Source organism: Haliotis rufescens, unplaced genomic scaffold (assembly GCF_023055435.1).
Source record: "Haliotis rufescens isolate VD_foot unplaced genomic scaffold, xgHalRufe1.0.p SCAF_15, whole genome shotgun sequence".
NCBI lineage: Eukaryota > Metazoa > Mollusca > Gastropoda > Lepetellida > Haliotidae > Haliotis > Haliotis rufescens.
The window spans coordinates 30413152-30434313 of record NW_025963835.1 but is presented as its reverse complement, the minus strand read 5'-3'; the positions used below and the strand labels follow the sequence as shown (position 1 = coordinate 30434313).

Below are 21162 nucleotides of genomic sequence, written 5' to 3'. Positions count from 1 at the left end.
GGGATGAGATTGGATATTTTCCTTTTCAGCTGAAACTTCTTTGCAATGGAATGTGGTCCATAATTTGGAGGTGTTTAAGGGTGAAGCCATGAGATTTGAACAAATCTTGTGATTCTCATACCTGCATCTTTTACTTTCTTTTGGTACGGTTCTGCCTTGAACCTTTAACTCTCCGGACAGTCAAACTAGCCATTAGATCACAGAAGAGGTCTTCTTGGGATAAAAATTTGGCAGTAAAAGGTCTTTCAGGAGTCAGCTGACACAATACATGGAGGGGTTGTCAAATCTTCACAGAAACGCTTGTCCATTTATTATAACCCTCCACGTCTAAACACACAAAACAGATTCTTTCGGAGGAAACGTTCTCATTGTTTTCAGAACCCTATTGCCAATGTACATGTATTTCCATGACCTAAATGAGTCTCATGGCATCCCTTCTCACCCAACACTACGAGCTTGTTGCTGTCAACCAGTTAGTGTTTTGCACACATGACTGTCAATTTAGGCTCATTTGAATACCATTATGCAATCAGATTACCATTTTCTTTTCATGGCAGGTGGCAAGATAACAGATATAGTTATCAGATCAAAACTTGATAAATATAATCTTATGAAAATCAACAAAATTAAAATGTGCAATAATATATAAATATTAATGTGAAAATCAATACTGAATTAAGATAATCAAAACATCGGTCATCACCAACACTTCATGTTTGTATACACTACGTTCCTCTATCACTCGTGAATACACATGGCCCTTTGCAGGGTAACTGATGTGTCAGGCAATGAAATGAAGCCAGGTGTAATATAAAACGGCATTCCAAAGAATAACCAAACTTGATCGTCTGCTGAAAAACTTCTATTGAAAATTACATCAATAGGTCACTGAAAATCAGTGATGACACCAGGTATTCATGAAAAGGGCAAGCATGTCTTGCTTCACCTATCAAAAGGCACCACTTCACCACAAGACCTATCTATGTGCCAAATTTGGTGAAGAAATATGGTACAGTTTTCAAGATCTGCTCCGGAAACGAGGACTAGCGCCATTTTCAGTCTAAGTCAAAGTCGTTGCCATGGAAACTCGAAAAATATTTTTTTTAAAAACCCCAAACTATCAAAAGGCACCAGTTCATCACTAGACCTATCTATGTGTCAAGTTTGGTGAAGAAATATGGTACGGATTTCAAGATCTGCTCCGGAAACGAAATGTGACGGACGGATGGATGGAAGGACAAACGGACGGCACCCATTCCTATATCCCCCTTCATGGCGAGGGATAAAAATAGTATATGTATGTATATATATTCATGAGTGATGGAGGAACATAGTGTGTACATAGAGACGATTTGACATTGGTAGGTATATTGTGTAACATATTGTCAGGTGTAAGTTGGCATTGCATCCATACATCGTGACTTGTGATGCCCTTATCACTGGGAGAGCTCTAACAGTCTGTCATCCTCCAATCACAGAACACTTTGTCCTTGCTCATTCTTGTGGACACTGTGTGTGACATTTGGTGCATTCTACTATCAATCTGATTCTCGAATCACAGATCAACTTTGCCCTTGCTCTTACTGGTGGACGCCTTGTGTGACAATTCATGCGTTCTCCTAGCCGACCTGTCTGTGAACTTCCGATCACAGGTCTTACACTTGTATGGCTTCTCACCAGTGTGAATTCGCTTGTGGTCGTTGAGAGAATTAGGATGATTGAAACCCTTGTCACAAATATTACACCTGAAATTCCTCTCATTTTTGTGATTTCTCAGATGAATCTGCAAATACGCTTTCAGAAAGAACTCCTTTCCACACAAGTCACATTTAAAGTCCTTCCGTCCTTCATGCCTGAGCATATGGTTTCTCAACATGTATTTCGTCTTATAACTCACGCCACAGAGATCACACATAAACGCTCTCACGGAAGAGTGAGTCTGCTTATGTGCCTTTAGTTCCGATGGAGAGAAGAAGCTTAACTCGCACAAATCACATGGATGACCACGGACACGGTCCTTATGAAGCCTTTTGTGACTGCCAACACCTGCCCTCGTTCTGAAAATCTTCTTACAAATGTCACAAGGAAATCTACCCCTGTCAGATTTCAGATGGATCTTCTTGATATGATTATTCAGAAAGTTGGACGAGGCAAATTTTCGAGGACACTGATCACAGTGAAATGAAAAGTCCTTGTTATGGATTCTTATATGTGTCTCCAAGTAATAGTTGTTGAAAAAGGACATATCGCACATTGTGCATTTGAACCTCCTTTCAACAAAGTGATGCTTGATATGCTGCCTGAGCTGTTCCACAGTTCCGACTGTCTTCTTACAACATGGACAAGTGTACTCCGACAGCCCTTGAATCAGCAGCCCTTTAGTATTGCCTAGATCTTCCCCTGCTGCTTCCAGAGCCTGATGCATCAACTTGTGGACTTTGAGGCATATCCGAGTCCGGAAAAACTTCTTACATAGCTCACACAGACCACCACCAGCTTCATGAGCTTTCATGTGGTGTTCTAATTTACCCGCATGGTGAAATTTCAAGTTACACATGCTGCATTGAAATTTGGCAGTCCCCGTGTGAAGTGCCATGTGGGCTCGGAGACCTGCCTGACTACTGAGGGACTTGCCACACTTGTCACACATGTGAGCCTCTTGTTTGGTGTGGACAGTACGGATGTGTTTCCTAAGATACTTCTGATCTTTGTATGTCTTCCCACAATATTCACACTTGTGGTGCTGTTCCACTGACTGATGATTCTGGAGAGCAGTGTACGTCTGAAATGACATTTTGCAAAAGTCACAAGTATGGCTGTCTTTGTGTTGCAAAACATGCTTCTCCAACATTTTTTCATTGACACAAAGATCACCACATGTGTCACACTTGACATAGTTCAAAATGTTAATCTTGTCCTCTTCAGTGTGTCTCTTTTCATGATATCTCAAACTTCCCATATTTGGGTACATGTTGAAACAAGCTTTACACTCAAATGAACAGCTGTTGTTATGTATGCTCATATGAGCTGCCAAAACTGACCTGGACTTGCAGGCTTGGGAGCAGATGTCACAGATGTATTTGAATGCAGTCAGATGATGTCTAACGTGAAGTGCACACTTTCCCTTATCTGAAAACATTTTGTTACAAAGATTACATTTAAACATCTCCCCAACTATTTCAATTTTAGTTGAAATGTTTCTGTTGCTGAGGACTCTGAATTGTAAGTGTTTGTTTTCCTCATTGTGTTTTTTGAGTTCCTGATGAGTTTGGAAGGTGGCAATGCAAACCTTGCACCGGAAGAGATCATGTTCAATACTGAGGTGGCTCCGAATGTTGAGCAGGGATTTAAAGACTTTATCACAGAAGACACATCGGAAGGATCCCCCGGCCTCAATTGTATACTCAGTCTGATGCTTCTGTGGAGAATACTGACAGTCAGAAGATGTGGTATCCATCAATGCACATTCCTCTTCAGTATCAGTTGTGTTTAGTCCCACTGGACAATCTTGAGCTTCATCCTCATGATGAAGCCCTCCTACATCCTGACCTTGAGATGAGATAGTTTCCATCTCTAGCTTTTCTAACTGACCTACATGTTGGGTCACCTTTTCTCCTGTGTTCATTTGTGTTATTACTTGTCTCCCTTGTCCTTTGGAACCTGATGCAACAGTTATACCTTTCCGTGATGGTTTATTTGTAGATTTGGACGTTTTCTTCTTTGGATTGCAAAACGTAATTTGTACATCATGTTTGTTCCTCGATGGACCATCATCATTCTCTGATCCGGAAGATTTATTGATGTTTGCATCCTTTGTTTCCCCTTCACCAGCACTGCAGCCATCTGTACAAGAAGCTGATGCATCATAAAGGTACTTAATTGGGGGTCTTCTATTTCGAGCAGAGCTTAAATCTTCATTGGATATGTCAGAATCATAGTCCATATCAGGCTCATACTTAAAGTCACTGTCAAGATCATTATCATCACTCACATCATCAACCAAACCACCACCATCCTCATCGGAAGCAGCCATCAACATCTTGTCATCCCCGATTTCATTTGCGTTTTTAGATCCACGTAGCCCATGTACAGTAATGAAGTCTGCACTTGGCTCTGTTTTGGCTTTCGTCTGTGTTTCTGCACAATCTTTAGCACAAGCAGCAACTGCTGCTGGAGCTGCACATGTTGTGTCTTTCTGTTCCCCAGCACCATCTTCTTCATCACTTAAATCAACAGTCATTGCAGAACTGTGATCACGTATTTCTCGTTTAGTATTGGACAAAGGTTCCTTATCATTTGTCCCTTCAGCAGAAGTTACAGTGGTCTTGGCATGTCCTACCAGCAAGTGCCCTTCTTCACCAGATGATCTGCAAGTGAATGCTGCACCATCAGGATCAGTCAGTGGATGATGTTTGACCATTTCTGCAGCTGTAGAAATGGGATGTTGATTTAAGCTAGAGTTAGTCAAGGCTTCAGTAGTTGATGACTTCTCACCTATTACATCATTACGAATCCGATCTTCCTGTGACAATGTTGCAACACTCATTTGTTCATGGTTTGTTTGTACAGGAATGGTAACAGACTCAAGCAGACATGTATCCCCTGAAGGCAACTCTGGCTGCACACAGCCACCGGCCTCTCCTCCCCGATCTTTGATACTGTCTGTAGCTATTGAAGTGTCAGCAGATAAATCAACAACATTTGCTCCATCTTTACTGTTATTTTCCTTAATCATTTTCACATTACTTTTCTTCTCTACATTCATGGCTCCTTGGACACCTTCAGACATACTTATTTTTTGCCCCTTCACGTTACCCCTATCATGAGCTTTCATGTGAACCTCTAAATGACTATTTCTCTTGAAAGCTGCAGAGCAAATTGTACACCAGAATTTTCTCTCAGCAAAATGGCTTCTGAAATGGTCAATTATTTGCTTGTTATTCCTAAAAGTACTTTCACAAAGTTTACACTTAAGAACATCATTGACAGCCTCTGTGAACTCTTTGTACTTTCCTCTTTTGAACTTGAGTGTCACCTTCTCTGTCTCTTCATCTTCAGTCTTTCCATCATCCTTGAAAGTAGTCTTAGAACCTTCTCCAGAAGCATCAGAATGAGTCTTTTCATGATTATGCAAAGAATACTTTTTTCGGAAGCATCTTTGACAAAACCTGCACTGATAAGTGTCTTCCAGTAGATGATAGCGGACATGACACTGTACCTTATGCTTGGTCTTGAATGGCTTATCACAGATGTTGCAGATGAATTCTTTCCCTACATTCTCATAATGACACCTAGTCGTCACTCTCGTCTTCTTCTTAGGAGACAGGTTTTCAGGTGCGTGTGTAGCTTGATGGGATAGAAGCTTTGATGCATACACAAACTTAGCTGGGCAGAATTTGCATTCAAACCGTTTCTTAGCAACATGAATTCGGACATGATTCTTGGCTTTCTGTAGTTCACTAAATTCCACTTCACAAATTTTGCATGAAAACTTGTCTCCTTTTTCAGCTACATTTTTAAGGATAGATTTTGCAAGACTACTTAATTTTGCTGTATTACCATTGGAATGTGCTTCAGGAGACACCAATTCTTTTGTCGACGCAGAGTCATGGACATTTTCAGCTGACATCATGTCACTGTCATCCTTAGCTGTGGACACATCTTGGGCATGTTCACTTGACATCAAATCACTGGAATCTGTAGCTGAGACTGAATAATGATCATTTTCAGCATGTTTAATGTCATCTTCATAATGAAAAGTATCATCATATTCCCCATTGTCCCCACTGAAATCTCCACCTTCCTGCAATGCTTTGCTATTGTCTGACAGTGTTCCCTTCGTCTGATGACATTCCCCTGTTCCATAAAGTGTCTCTGTTTCTGTTACTTCACCCGATTTTCTCTGCTGCGTATGATCATCCCTTTCATTGCTATGGTCCTCTGAATGCCTAAAGACTGTATCTACTCCATTCTGACAAAGTAAGTTTTCATCTTCGAGACGTTTCAGAACAACTTTCACATTGCACTGAACATTGGGGAAGGCCTTGAGTAGGTTTCTTTGGGAGCTTGACTCCAAAGCTGCTACATCTGGTGGACTGCTCTCTGGATGATGAACACCAGATGACGCCAGCTTCTGTCTTGAAGTGTTCCTGAACAGAGCCTCCTTGTTGGTGGCCACACCAGATGACGCCAGGCCCTGTCTTGATGTGTTACTGAACAGGGCCTCCTTGTTGGTGGCCGCACCAGATGATATCAGCTTCTGTCTTGAAGTGTTTCCAAACAGAGCCTCCTTGTTGATGGCCGCACCAGATGATGCCAGCTCCTGTCTTGAAGTGTTCCTGAACAGAGCCTCCTTGCTGGGGGTCGCACCAGATGATGCCAGTTCCTGTCTTGAAGTGTTTCCGAACAGAGCCTCCTTGTTGATGGCCACACCAGATGATGCCAGCCCCTGTCTTGAAGTGTTCCTGAACAGAGCCTCCTTGTTGGTGGCCACACCAGATGACGCCAGGCCCTGTCTTGATGTGTTCCTGAACAGGGCCTCCTTGTTGGTGGCCGCACCAGATGATATCAGCTCCTGTCTTGAAGTGTTTCCAAACAGAGCCTCCTTGTTGATGGCCACACCAGATGATGCCAGCTCCTGTCTTGAAGTGTTCCTGAACAGAGCCTCCTTGCTGGGGGCCGCACCAGATGATGCCAGTTCCTGTCTTGAAGTGTTCCTGAACAGGGCCTCCTTGTTGGTGGCTGTCAACACATCTGTAACTGAATGCACAGCATCAACAAGTGTTTGTGTCTCAACAATTGACACATCTAGGTTCGTACCTGGCTTCAGGATTCTCATCAGTGCCATGGTGTGATCTCGAATGTGAAGGTTTTGGTGATGTACCAACTCATCTTGTGTACTGAACTCTTCCTTACATTCTTCACAACAAAGTGACTGTGTTGTATCTGCAGAACCAGCAGTCATGTGTGAAGGACCAGCACTGACTCCAGCCTTCACTTCCATGTCAGACACATCTTGCCTGTTCAGTGAAGCATCACTAGAGATTGAGCTCTGTGAACCTGGCTTCGACCTGTTCAGTTTACGTCTCCCTTTTCTATTCTTGTGACAAAGTATGTGAACATGTGCTTTCTGTTTGCTATCAAATGTTTTCTTACACACTATGCATGAAAATCCCTTTAAATCTGCCACCACAAGCTCTGCAGCCTTCACATGGTCATCAACAACAATCTTGTGAGGTATAGTAGGTTCCCCAGCTGTCTCATGTAGCTTTTCATGATCCTTCAAGTCGGTGTAAGTTGTGAAAAACTTATCACAATGACTACAGTGAAACTGATCTCTCTGATGCTTCAATATGTGTTTCTCCATGAAGGATCTGGAACTTAGCTTTTTAGCACAGACCTCACATCTATACTTCTTGCCAATTTTCAAGAAATAGCCTGTTAGTTCCAAGTTCCCATTTCTCCTTTTCCTGCCTCTCTTGCTCTTCACATTCTGTGTCCCTTCTTTCTTATTATCTTCTTGGTTACCTTCAGATCCAAAGGTCCTGGATGTTTCACCTGTGGACAGATTCCAGGGTTCTTGTGTCTGAACTGGCTTCTTTGTTTTGTGGATTCTTGAATGGAGTTTCAGGGCTTTGAAGGAACCAAACCTCTTCTCACAGGTCGCACAAGTTAGTTGAGGCTTGAAGCCATGACTCACCTGGTTCCCATCAGTCAGAGACACAGGGTCTTGATGACAACTGATGCTCGGAGAATCTGCATCCTGTTCCACAGGATCTGCCCCAAAGATGTGCACCTTCAGGTGCTCACACAAAGCAGAGAAGTCTGGATAAGTCATTCCACATTCGTGACAGTCGAAGGACTTTTGTTCTGAGTGAGTCCTGATATGCAGCTGCAAACACCAGGAGGTACTGAACTCCCGGAGACAGATGCCACACTCATACTGGAGGGCTTCACAGGAAATCACCTTACGTCTGGATTTGGCCGACATTTTAAAGGAAGGCTGCGTTCACATCTGAAAAAAACAACAACACAATGGTACAAAAGAGTACAATAACAAGGGTATTTTTACATATACATTTGGCATACAAACATTATATGAAATTCTGTAACTCAGAATTTCAGTTAGGAGTTTGTTATTTGAGTGAGTGAGTGAGTTGGGTTTAACGCCGCTTTTCACAGAATTCCAGTTATATCACGGCGTGTTAGCTTAATGTGGGAGGAAAGCCCGAAGAGATGCAGGTCTCAGACGTTTACAACTTCGGTGAAACCCACGAGCACGGGTATGGTGCTGACAAACCTAGAAACATAATTGGGGCGAACCAGGATTCGAACCCACAATCATAGGTTTCTGGCGTGCCCAAGGGACGCAACTCTGCAGAGCGAATCGTGGCACCTTAGACGACTGGGCCACCCGTGCCCCAGTTTGTTATTGGAAGTGTATAACAAAGGATAACAGTAGACTGGTGAAGCAAGGACCTGAGTAAGGCTCATGAATAATTCTTTTCCAATCTGTTATGGGTTAAGTGAAAATACTCAAGTACCGTATTCGACGTAATAAGCGCCCCGCTCTAATAAGCGCCCACGGCGATATTTGCTGATATATTGGCTGGCGAACAATCCCAAATAGCACCCATTCCGATTGATCAATGTACACAAGACTTATTTATTCGCGTATAATACACACTCGTGTGTTATATGCACCCTTAATTATGGGTACATAAACATTTCAGGCTGTCAGCATAAACCACAAAATTCATCTTTCAACTGTTTTTTTCACCAAAATAATATTCTAATAAAAGCCCCCATTTCTAATTTTGAGAGCGCCCTGGGCGCTTATTACGTCGAATACGGTAATTGCAAATTATCACCAGGGGGTAGAGAGGGAATGGTCTGCCATTAATTGGTAGCCAACTAATGACACTTATCAATGTATTCCTGGTGCCGAAAAGTCTAGAGTTCTCCTGATACACTTTGTATGCAAGATTGTCCAGATGGGAGTGGACAGTGTGAGTGGGAGTGTGTTTGTCAGGAAAAGCATGGTTTGAATCTCAACCATGAATTGAGAAATTGCAAATAAGTTATTGGTAAGAGACAAAGAGAAAAGATTCTTTTAAGTAAAAACAGAAAGACAAAGATGACAAAGAGAACAAAGAATAAGATGATAGTATTTTGTTTGTTGTCACAGAGTGGAGCGTCAGTTCGAGTCTCCCCACTGACCTGAGAAGTTCTCTCTACTCTTGGATTTGGACTATTCAAAGTTCAGATTCAAAATGGGATACTACTGTGCGCTTCAATACATCATCTAGTTGTGTGTTGTGTTATTGTGAATATATCAACCAGAATATAAATGAGGACCTATTATGTGAAATACATATTCTTTAATACATGAAATTCAACTACAAATCTAACTGATATGAGTGAGCTACATCACCCCCAGGACCAAAGTGTGGTCAGAGTAAATTACATAGGTAGAAGGCTATCACAAGCCCGATATCTAATGTAATAGGGGCGGTCGGGTAGCCTGGTGGTTAAAGCGTTCGCTCGTCACGCCTAAGACCCTGGTTCGATTCCCGACATGGGTACAATGTGTTAAGCCCATTTCTGGTGTCCCCCGCCGTGATATTGCTGGAATATTGCTAAAAGCGGCGTAAAACCATATTCGGTGAGTGAGTGAGTGAGTTAAAATTTAACGTCGCATCGGCATTATTTCAGCCATATAGCGACGAGACCAAGCTAATATATATACAATTAAGTCATTTATGCAATGACATATTTAAAAACACTTTATCAAACATATTGGAGCATACTATATTTAAAAACAATTGATGAAACATATGAGCATTACAATATCATTAATACAGTTTAAAAAACAGGCTATAGGCCACCAGTAACCAAAGCTAGGCCACCTCGCTGGGGATCATGGGGACTTTCAGTACTTCTGCTTCCTGCATGATACCCTAGCAGGATTTACGTCATCACTTTAGCCACTGGTGGTTGTGCACAATACTAGCCAATATTAAAAAATACTCATCAATGAGTTGGCTTAAAACACTGGTTGATGATAGTTACATCAATTACTATAGGATTACGTGTCACACAGGGGGACAATATTTTTACGCTACGTTAACCTCCTGGACAGAGCCTTTAATAATGTCAGTTGCTAATAGCATCACACCAAATTTAAAAACAAGCATTTAATTATTCACATACATATTTAAAATTTATTATACAGACCAATTTCTTTCAAGTAATTTATGATGAGATGCCCGCTGATACGGGAAAAGAGATCTTTTAGATTTACACTTTGATAATGTGAATCCCTTGCGATTGCAAAGTCCACACAGTCAAGCAATATATGCTTAACGGTGAACCTTTCATCACAAGGGATACACTTAGGAGGTTCGTCCTCATCTGTCTTAAGCAGATATTCGTGTGTAAACCGACTGTGGCCAATACGACACCGTCGTAAAACGACCTCGTCATGTCTTGACTGACAACCCAAGTAGGTATGACCGATTGTTGGTTTCAATTCGTGGAGTTTATTGCTTCCTACTTGGGTGTCCCACCTCTTTTGCATAAGATCCTGAGTATAAGATTTGATGGTAGGTTTGAAATCACTGTACGGGATACGAAGTGGAGTCACTCTAATGTAATAGTACACAACAAATCACATCGTTTTATTTCAGTGAAAATTGAGAACACTAAACATGCGAAAGAACCAAATGAAAACATTTAGTAATTGGCAAGTGTAACAGTATAATTGATTAAACTGATGACCACTTATTTGGTCGTGGAACAATCTTTAAGTATGAATTTCTTGTGATAAATTGCACACTGTCTCACTCAAGAGAGGCAACTCACTCTCATTATGTTTGTTTGTTTGTTGTTTATTGCGCACTCAGCAATATTCCAGCTATATGACGGCGGTCTGTAAATAATCAAGTCTGGACCAAACAATCCAGTGATTGACATCATGAGCGTCGATCTACACAATTGGGTCATACATCAACCAAGTCAGCGAGCCTGACCACTCGATCCCGTAAGTTGCCTCTTACGACAAGCATAGTTGCCTTTTACGTCGAGCATGGGTTGCTGAAGACCTATTCTACCCTGGATCTTCACTGTTCACTCTCATTAAGTATTCCACATTGTTAAACTAATGTGTATGCATAGCCCAATCAAAATCGTGTGACAAACTAGACATCCGGTACACAAACGACATGGATTTCAATGTGAAGATTTCAGTTGACTGCAGGGTTTGCAAAGCATGTTTACTGCCAGTTAGGTGTCGAGAGATGTTTTGCAAATCTTTTCATGTTTATTAAGAAGGTGCTCAGGTGATTTGATGCACTTTGCGAGGTAAGACCCGTTTTATTACAACATAGATTTGATTATCGATCAGATCATCTTGACTGGGGGCTGCCATTTTGTTTGAAGCAAATGCAAGTCATATGAGAGGTAGAATCTGACTGGTCAATAGGAGGGACACAACTCGTAATAGCCACTGGTGGCGCTACGATCTAGCCTGGAAATTCGAGCCTAGTTCGGCAAAGGTTGAAACCGGACTTTTATGGTCAGTTAACGCCCGTGCCTCGGGAAGATGATGCTATCAAGTGTTTGTAGATATAAACTTTGAGTTTGGAGTTGAGTCTGGGCTGCAAATGAGAAGAAACTACTACTACTGAAAGTTTAACAATGTAAGTCAAATCTTCTGGTATATGTCATCCCTGATGAAAAAACCCTGGACACATGCAATGAACACCTCAAACTGATTCCGATCACTAATGTCATGGACATGGACTCCCAATGACTCCCTCCAACATAGTACAGACCCACGAACAACAAGTCAGCCAAAACTTATCATCAAGGGCTGGGACGAGTCCAAATTTACTACCCGGGTACCCACCCCCCTATTACCCAACCCTACCCAGGTACCCACATTCCTATTACCCGACCCCAAACGGGTACCCATATGTAGGTCTCAAGAGATAGGTACAAAATGTCTGATTGGGAATGTTTTTTTCTCATTCTTCTTTTGATCCTGAGTTGAAACAAGTCTGAAATAAAGGTTTTCAGCTTCTAAAGTTAATTTATCCATATGTACCTCACATCACAAAGGTCACCTCCCAGATCTGGGCCATGCATGGATCACATGCTTATCCCAACCAACTCATTCTCTTTCAAGAGTATAGACTAAGGAATTGTGATGTGGGGATGGACGGGTGTGAATAGAACGTGTGAGATAGGATAAGTATATAAATATACAATTTACTGTAAAATTTCCAAATTTTAAAACTTGTCCTATCTCACACTATGGATTTATCCCACGTTTGGATGATGGGGCACAACTCCCTAGTCTATTAAGACAACAACCGTAGGATATTTATGAGGAAGCTGGAGCTTAGCAATGGTAAAATACATAATATAGTAACAAAGTTATGTATCATAAGACAAAACTAGTAGACAGAACAAAAAACACTCTCGGAGTGTTATGATCCTGATATGTGAACATAAAGTCCGGTACAATATGTGTAGCTTGACGTAAATGAGAGTAATAGTAGGTCCAAGCCAAACGAGTACAACTTATATTCAAATCTACAAGACGAAGGTATAACTATCTCCTTAAGCATGTAAAGGATCGGCCCGCTTAGCATCTTTTAACGCTTCGACGAACCCTCAATTACACTTGTCGGTGACTGAATTAATGGGAAGAGGGAATGACCACCAACAACATCCACAAGAGGATCATCCATCTGCTACCCAGCGCACATACCCAAGGTGGAGGTGCGTAGAATTAGGGATCGGGCCGATGGCGACACTGTAGCTGAGGACCATAGTCTCTACAGACAAGTGATTATATCCTCCAAATGGATACTCAGTCTGGGAAGCCTGAATGAGTACAATAAACACAAACAATCATGACAAGGTTTATAATATGTAGAGGCAGATGAAATACAATGGGAACTGGTTATACGTCCTGCTCTATCTGCGTTGATGTGTTTTGAAGTCTTCTGCGAGAACCAAGGATCCGAACTAATGAAGACCTTGGACGTCCGTCAAAGAGATGTCTCAGAGGTAATGGGACTGGAAGACCGTATCTGATTTCCAGAAGCATCCTTCCATAATTGCAGTCAAGGAGCAATTACTGTGAAGAGCCATAGTGGAGGCGACAGCACGGGTCTCGTGAGAGTTGGATGCAACAGGAGCAAGTAGGCCAGTGAAAGTGTAGGCTCAAAGAATGATCGAGCCTATCCACAATGAGATTGTAGTACGAGAAATGTCCGTAGCAGCTGTCGTGGAAAATGGGATGAATTAGTCTCTTCTGTAATTGTTCAAGATGTTTTGCCGCTAGCGCATGTACCGGACACAAACATACGTCTTCGCGATCGTCAGGGTTTAAAATGGACGTCAAAGGTGGAATGGTAAATAACCAATCAGTGATGAAATCCCATCATAGACCCCCCCTATGGTACTGTGATGACTGTTCCACCAACTTGTAAGAACTAATCAAAGATTGCAGTTCTGCAACTTTAGAGATCTTTGCGCCCATTGTAGCTGCAACGACGGAATTGATCGCGGCCAGGTATGTAGCAAGGTTGGAACCCTTAAGCTTACGAGACGATCGGAGACGGTAAAGCTATTCAGCAATTTGTTGTGGAGAGGCCGTGGCAGAGTGAAGATGTCATGCGTATGACAGTAAGCCTCAAATGCCTTCCATATATGGTCGTAAAGTGCTTTTGTTGAGGATTTGTGAGCCTCAGCGATGGTCTTGGCCACTCATGTAGAGTAACCCTTGGCTACAAGTGACTTCTGTAATAGCGCCAGAAGCAGAGACTGAGGGTTCCTGACGATAGATGGACCAACTGAGAGTAAGGTTGAAGATCGACCCACAGAGGTAGATGGTAAAATCTTCTGTCTGTGAGTTGGATGAGCTTTGTGAACTTGTTAACTTTGTGTTGGCCAGTAGGGCGTGACCAAAAGCAGTGTGAGGTGAATGGTTGATGTTATCTTCTGTAGAACCCGAGGGGGAAAGGCATAAGCATGTAATCCCTCCCATGAGATTGCTAATGCATCGTGGTCCCTAGCAAGAGGATCCGGGATGGGACATACGAACCAGGATAGCTGAGTGTTGAAGCATGTTGCGAAGAGGTTGACGTCGAGGCGACGAAATAACTAGCAAATGCACTGGAATATCTGTGGATGAAGTCGCCATTCCATGGGAGATGTTTTTTTGGTCAGGACAGTGCAAGGAAAGTGACTGTTTGAGTGTCAATGGAACGAGGCATTGAGTTTTCTCCTAATGATCCTGGGATACTAATATCTTGCACAGGCATGTATCGAAGAGGGCTCCAATAAACTGAAGACGCTGTGTTGGAATCATTTCGAAATTTTTGGTGTTGATGAAACAGAGGTGTGTCAGAGAAGAGTGTTAGAATCCTTGTTGGCTTGAATGCAGTCATCTATACACATTCGAAGGCGAAGCCTCGATTGTGTAGGAATTGGACGATGGGTTTTGTGAGGCAAGTAAATAGCCACGGGGCCGAAGAAATTCCCAGTCTGAAAACTTGTTATGAGTAGTGTTGGCCTAGGAACACGAACCAGAGGGACTTGTAAATAAGTGTCTGGTAGATCTAGACTATAATGAAGTCGTCTGTCTTTCTTTGGAACCAGGAAAATTGCATCTTCCCGAGGAAAGGTGGTTAACTGTGTTAACAGTGGTTATTAAAAATTATGTCCCTTCTATGTCCCGCTTATTGACCAATCAGATTCCAACTCTCATATCACTTGCATTTGCTTTAAACAAATTGTGGAAATCAAGAAAATATTCTTACTTCGGGAAGTGCATCAAATCATGTGAGCAACTTGATTGAAAACATGAAAAGATTTGGAAAATATCTGTTGATGCCAAGTTGGTTGCACACATGCTTTGCAAATCCTGCAATCAACGAAACCTGCACGGCAGTTTACGAACTGGATGTCGATTTCGTTACGTGATTTTGATTGGAATATGCATAGACTTGTTAGTTCAGCCAAAATATAACTCCATAATACCAGCCCAGTTCTGCAAGGGTGGAAATTGGACTTTCATTGACAGTTAACTCCCTTGCCTCGGGAAGATGGGAAAAGTGGAGAATAGAACTCAGATGTCATCCACCCTGGTGTCATCGGAAACTCTATGGCATTGCTTACAAGCAACATGTTCATGGTGTCCTTGAGGACTGGTACCTGATTGTCTGGAAGAGATGATGACAAGGTTTCTTCATTGTGAGTGTTTGTTTGTTTGTTTGTTGTTTAACGCCGCATTCAGCAATATTCCAGCTATATGACAGCGGTCTGTAAAACAATCGTGTCTTGACCAGATAATCCAGTGATTGACATCATGAGCATCGATCTACGCAATTGGGATCAATGACATGTATCAACCAAGTCAGTGAGCCTGACCACCTGATCCTGTTAGTCGCCTACGGAAAGTATGGGTTGCTGAAGACCTATTCTAACCCGGAATCTTCACGGGATCCATGAACAAAGGATCTAGAGGGTCATCTGTAGACGTCAGGGATAACACATTGTACTAGGCAGGGGCTGGGCATAATTCGGCGACTAATGGGATCGGGTGGTCAGGCTCGCTGACTTGATTGATACATGTCATCGATCCCAATTACGTGGATCGATGCTCATGATGTCAATCACTGGATTGTCTGGTCCAGACTCGAATATTTTAAAGACCGCCGTCATATAGCTGGAATATTGCTGAGTGCGGCGTTAAACAACTAACCAACTTTGTTCATGGACTGCTTTCCGTACAGCATTCAGACATATATATATGTGGGCATCAAAAGAAGTGAGCGCTGCGACATCTCCAAGGCAGTTATATTTAGAATTTGGCAATTTCGTGTGTCTGTTCAGTTTTCAATGCTACCACGTCGACACATATGCAACTGTATGTCATCATTGATTTTTCATCCCAAACATTTGCACTTTATTGTATCAAATTATACACTGACAAGAGTATTTGAATGCGTAACGTCTCGGCTGAATGCCTGCGTCAGTACCATGCTTTGGTGATCACAGTTTGATGTGTATGTATGTTTAGGGCAGTTTAAAACTGACTGATACTTGCCACTTGGAATCACAACAGTGTAACCTAGATTTCACAGGACACGCCTCACAACGTGAAATAGTTCATTTCGTGCAGTGTGCCGTGTCGACGTGTGCGGGATTCGGAGGAAATACTTTAACTGTCATCACGTATATTCATTTGGCAATTACATAAAGTATATTTGCCTTCAAAAAGGATCAGATAAATAACTGATAGACGCCAAATCCAACTTACCACCACAAATAAACAACAGTGTCTACATTCTCGTTCTGCCTGTACCAATCCGACATTGTTCCTTCGCTCCTTGCAGTGTTATAGAACGCGCTCTTATGTGTATTAAGCGCAGTGTTTCCGCTGAAGCCTGTTAAGAGCTGTCACTACGGGGGCGATCTCAAACTTCGCCAGAAGTAAATAATGATACAAGTACATGTATACGCTTCAAAGTGATAAAGTTTACTTTTTATTGGCCAACTCACTTGCGAATACAAACTGGTCATGTTAACGAAGCCTTGTAAACTAACTTGTAAAAAAAGCAGTAAGCACTATCTCACAGACTTCAGTGAAAACAACCATATTTACAGTATAACCAAGCCGTTTAAAACTTCAACGAGATTGCCAGTATCTGGGCCATATCATTATGAGTAAAGGGGTGTTTGGCAGTTAAAAAATGTTCCACTGTCTGACAACTGGGTGTCTGACTAATGGGAGGACCCCTCTTCCCTGTCCAGGGTTGTGCCATCAGACTAATCCATGCTCAATATACATGAAGCCCCAAAATAATGTTATGTGCGTCAGGTTTGACAAGCACCATTCTGTGAGGGAAGCCTTCACGCTGAGCAAGCTTCTTGACCCTAGAAAGAAGTGTTAAAGGAATGGGGGTGACTGTTGAATTAATTATATCCTCTAGGGGCCTGTCCTCATCTGGCCTACACCTCATATCGCCTACACTACTATCAAAACAAATTTATGGATGAGTGCACATCACACTTGTACCCTTATCCCTTAAGTAAAATGAGCTCTTCCAACAAGATAACAAAGAATGTGAATGACTTTTGATACTGTAATTTCATTTTGTATATGAGATCATCTTCACTACTCAAATGTTTTCACAACATCAAATATCATAAATACACATGTATTATCATAGCACTGTACATTTATATCCATCATCTTCGTGTTTTATAACATTAGCACTACATCATTACTAGCAAAATTACTGTAATTTGATGAAATGTCCAACTGCATCCCGAAACTGGATCACTGATCTTCTGCCAGTAGCAAGCTGCTGCTTCAGTCTCTCGATCCTTGCATCTTGGTCTCTGTCAACACGAGCACGAGATCTCATGGCACAACCCAGTCCAATCTGCCTTCTTGACCGTCTAACTGCTGTCTCGATCTTCTTGAGTTCTTTGACAAACTTGAAGATGTTGGGATGGGCTCTCGGCATTCTCTTCTTCAGGCCGTTGTGGAAACCTTCAAGATGGTTGTTGGAACGTGGACCGGTGTTCTCGTGTTGATTCCACAGGGCTCGAGGGAACGTGGCATTGAATGTATAGTGTACACCTGCAGCCACAAGCTAGGGCACACGAAGAATGTCCCATCCATGAAAATAGTGTCCTGCTCACTAAAGATCTCCAACATCTCAGTTGTCGCAAACACTAACAGTCTGTCATCAGCACCATCATCTATGCACAGGAAGTCTCTTCCATCTTCAGTCTTGGTCCAGGGTTCTTGAAGGTCGACAGCGGCTCGGGATTCTGGGAGAGGTGGGATGGACTTGGAGCGGTGTCGGTAGAGAGCAGCCTGGACACTGGCAAAGGACGGCATCGTGGCAGCAACATCTTCGACAGCTCGGTCGAGTTCGGCGTTGTAGATCTGCTGAACAGGGATGATGTCTGTCTTCACTTGCTCCTTAATTCTGGCGATGATGCGGATGTGTTCTACATTCTCGGTAGGTGGATGACTGTGAGGCTTGGTTGATGTAATGTGGTCGCCAATGGTGCTGCATCTGCCACTGCAGCCAATGGTAATACACTTCCAGTGAACAGCAAGTTGCCGCTTGACATTCAACATGTACCGGTACCCACCATGTAGTACTTGCTGACCGCCTCTCTGTGAAGTAACGACCTCAGCTCTTTGAAGATGTGCCATTTTCAGCCTGAGGCACCTACTTAAAAACTAACATATATACCTATTCCTAAATTGGAGATGAGGTGATCCTGTTAACATTGTGAAAGCTATTTCGTTGATCAAAGTAAAGAGAAACAATAGTACTTACAAAGGTATATATATACACTTACAGAAATTTGGAGATGAGTAGACCTGTTAGAATGCTCAGATTGGATTATATCAGGTAAGGTAATGTATACACACTTGCAAAACTTTTAAGATGAGTAGACCTGTTAAAAGTGGATTATAACAGTAATCCTGTATAAACAGTCAAAACAAACTCAAGTATCAGATACCACTATGAAAACATCGGATTAGTTCACAGGCCCATGTACTCAGGTCATTAATGGGTTAATAGACAATACCATTCTACACAACAGGGGTGTGGAAGTAACCATTTGTATTTAGTGAAGGCCAGATGAGGTGTAGGCGATATAAGGTGTAGGCCGGATGAGGGCAAGCCCCCCTAGGGTCTGTGAGAGAGACCCCAGTCGCCAATATTGTATTTTATCACCACTTTTGATTTTATGTATCAAACCCTTTGACTAGGAGAGTTGTGTTTATTGTGCGACATTGTTGTGATTGGAAGTTAATACACGAATGTTTGAGTCCTTGTCACAAATGTTATATTTGGGATAACACTTTCTTAGTTAAGTACAGATTCTAGTACTTTTTATGGTTGAGTCCCATCCGGGATTCGAACCCACACTCCCAGAGCGAGGCACCTAATCGCCGGGACCCAAAGCCAGCGAACTAACCCACTCAGCCACCGAGGCGTCCTCAGATGAAAGTCCGACAACTGGTAGTCTAGAAAACGTACTTTGAGTACCCCTCTGACAAGTGTAAATTGGCACGGCTCCCATGAGCGAAAGTTATGAATACACAATGCCATTTAGAAAGTGGTCAACTGTAACAGATGTTATATTTGGGTTAACTCTTTCTTATATATTAGTAAAGGTGGCTGAGTGGGTTAGATCGCTAACGTTTTGTGCTGGCGATTAGGTGCCTCACTCTTTGAGTGTGGATTCGAATCCCGGATGGGACTTAACTCGCAAAAAGGTCTAGAATCCGTACTTTACTAAGAAAGAGTTTCCCAAATATAACATTTGTTACATTTCACCACTTACTAAATGGCATTGTGTATTCACGTTTGAGTCCTTGATTGACCTAGAGACAAGTTAAGTCGGTTTTCACAGGTGCCACGCTCGAGACAAACGATGTATTCGTTCTCATGCAAGCACATGTTAACATATTCTTCGAGTGACAGAAAGTCACAGTGTTCACAATACAGTGTGTATGTAAAAATGAAATGATATGATAAAATATATTACCCTCGTGCGTTTCCGTTTCGTAGCTATAGCCACAGGCTCGTATTATGACATTTTCAAACCTAATATATGATATTTACGAAACGAAAACACACCCAGCTAATGTTCTCTTTATAATGATGTATATTGCATGCTTGAATGTCAAGTTAACCTCAACTATTCAATTCGTCGCAGATGCCCCAAACAGGATATTTCAACAAAGACATACCTACACGCCCAGTAGTTATGTGAACAAATGATTTCAATGCAGTCCTAGGGTACCTCCTCCTGTTGCCTACAGTGCACTTCGCCAACAGTGTTAAGTTCATGGTTCAGTGCACACTATAGCAAAACCTTCATTCCTATACTGTAATGAACTTATCCATGTACAGTAAACTACGGTTATAACGAACTCAAAGGGACTACTAATTTTAGTTCGTTATAACCGTAATTCGTTATAAGCATATATACAGCATAACTACAGCATATAGTCGGGACTAAAAAGTCAGTTCGTTATATCCGTTAGTTCGTTATAAGCGTGTTCGTTATAACCGTAGTTTACTGTAATGTCATTGTCAACACACCATGGATAATTTTATATTTGTAGTTCATTGTATATATATATTAACATTATAAAAAAAAAAATTGACACTTCTCAAACTCAAAGGATTAGCTTGACAATTTACAATCTCAGAAAAGACCCAGGTTCAATTCTGTCAAAACATTTGATGTTTCAACTTTGTACACCACTATCCCACATGACAGCTATAACTCACAATGGCCGTGACAAGGAACAGGCTGTGTGGGTTAGTGCCACATTAACCCCACCCCCCACAGGGAGCGTCACCGTGTCAGGCAGGGTCCATGGCGTGTCTAGCTCTCCTGTGTGTGACTGGTTACGAAACGTGTGATTTATACAATGTATGTTTGATTGCATAGATATATGTATGGTTGTATACAGTATATGTGATGGTATGCGATATAAATGTGATTGTTTTTTTACTATACGTGTGATTGTATACGATATATGTGTGATTGTATACAATATGAGTGTGGTTGTATAATACACACTATATGTGTGATTGTATACGATACATGTGTGAGTGTATGGTTATATACAATACATATGTATATGTATGACTATAGCCTTTACATCTTCGTGTGTGATTGTATACGCATGTACGGTTGTATACAACATATGTAATTGTATACGATATGCGTGTGTGAAAGAATACTATAAATATGTGTGACTTTATACGATATAATATTATGTTAGTATTATACCATAGTTGTGATTGTATAACATATATGTATGTAATATCGGTGTGATTGTATGGGATATATGTCACATATACACAATAGTGTTTATCATGAGTGAGTGAGTATGGTTTTACGCCGCTTTTAGCAATATTCCAGCAATATCACGGCGGGGGACACCAGAAATGGGCTTCACACATTGTACCCATGTCGGGAATCGAACCCGGGTCTTCGGCGTGGCGTGCCAACGCTTTAACCACTAGGCTACCCGACCGCCCCTTATCATTAGTGTATATTGTTTATCAGATGTCTATCGACCTTCTAATC

At 41.9% G+C, this 21162-nt stretch overlaps 1 protein-coding gene across 2 annotated transcripts; it reads right to left on the bottom strand.

The window, feature by feature from the left end:
- Nucleotides 1-1223: 1223 nt before the first annotated feature.
- Nucleotides 1224-19673, bottom strand: LOC124131961. 2 transcript variants are annotated; one of them, XM_046495504.2, is made up of 2 exons: nucleotides 19603-19673; nucleotides 1224-8014 (listed from the first exon to the last, which is right to left on the bottom strand). In XM_046495504.2, the coding sequence occupies exon 2, from the start codon at nucleotides 7988-7990 to the stop codon at nucleotides 1556-1558; it is 6435 nt and encodes a 2144-aa protein (XP_046351460.2). In that variant the 5' UTR covers nucleotides 7991-8014; nucleotides 19603-19673; the 3' UTR covers nucleotides 1224-1555. The 2 variants fall into 2 exon arrangements, with proteins under 2 accessions (XP_046351460.2, XP_046351461.2); XM_046495505.2 differs by lacking the exon at nucleotides 19603-19673 and adding an exon at nucleotides 16337-16446.
- Nucleotides 19674-21162: the final 1489 nt, after the last annotated feature.

Bases quoted from the DNA above. Each gene is read 5' to 3' on its own strand.
- LOC124131961 (XM_046495504.2), bottom strand. From the start codon at position 7,990: ATGTCGGCCAAATCCAGACGTAAGGTGATTTCCTGTGAAGCCCTCCAG.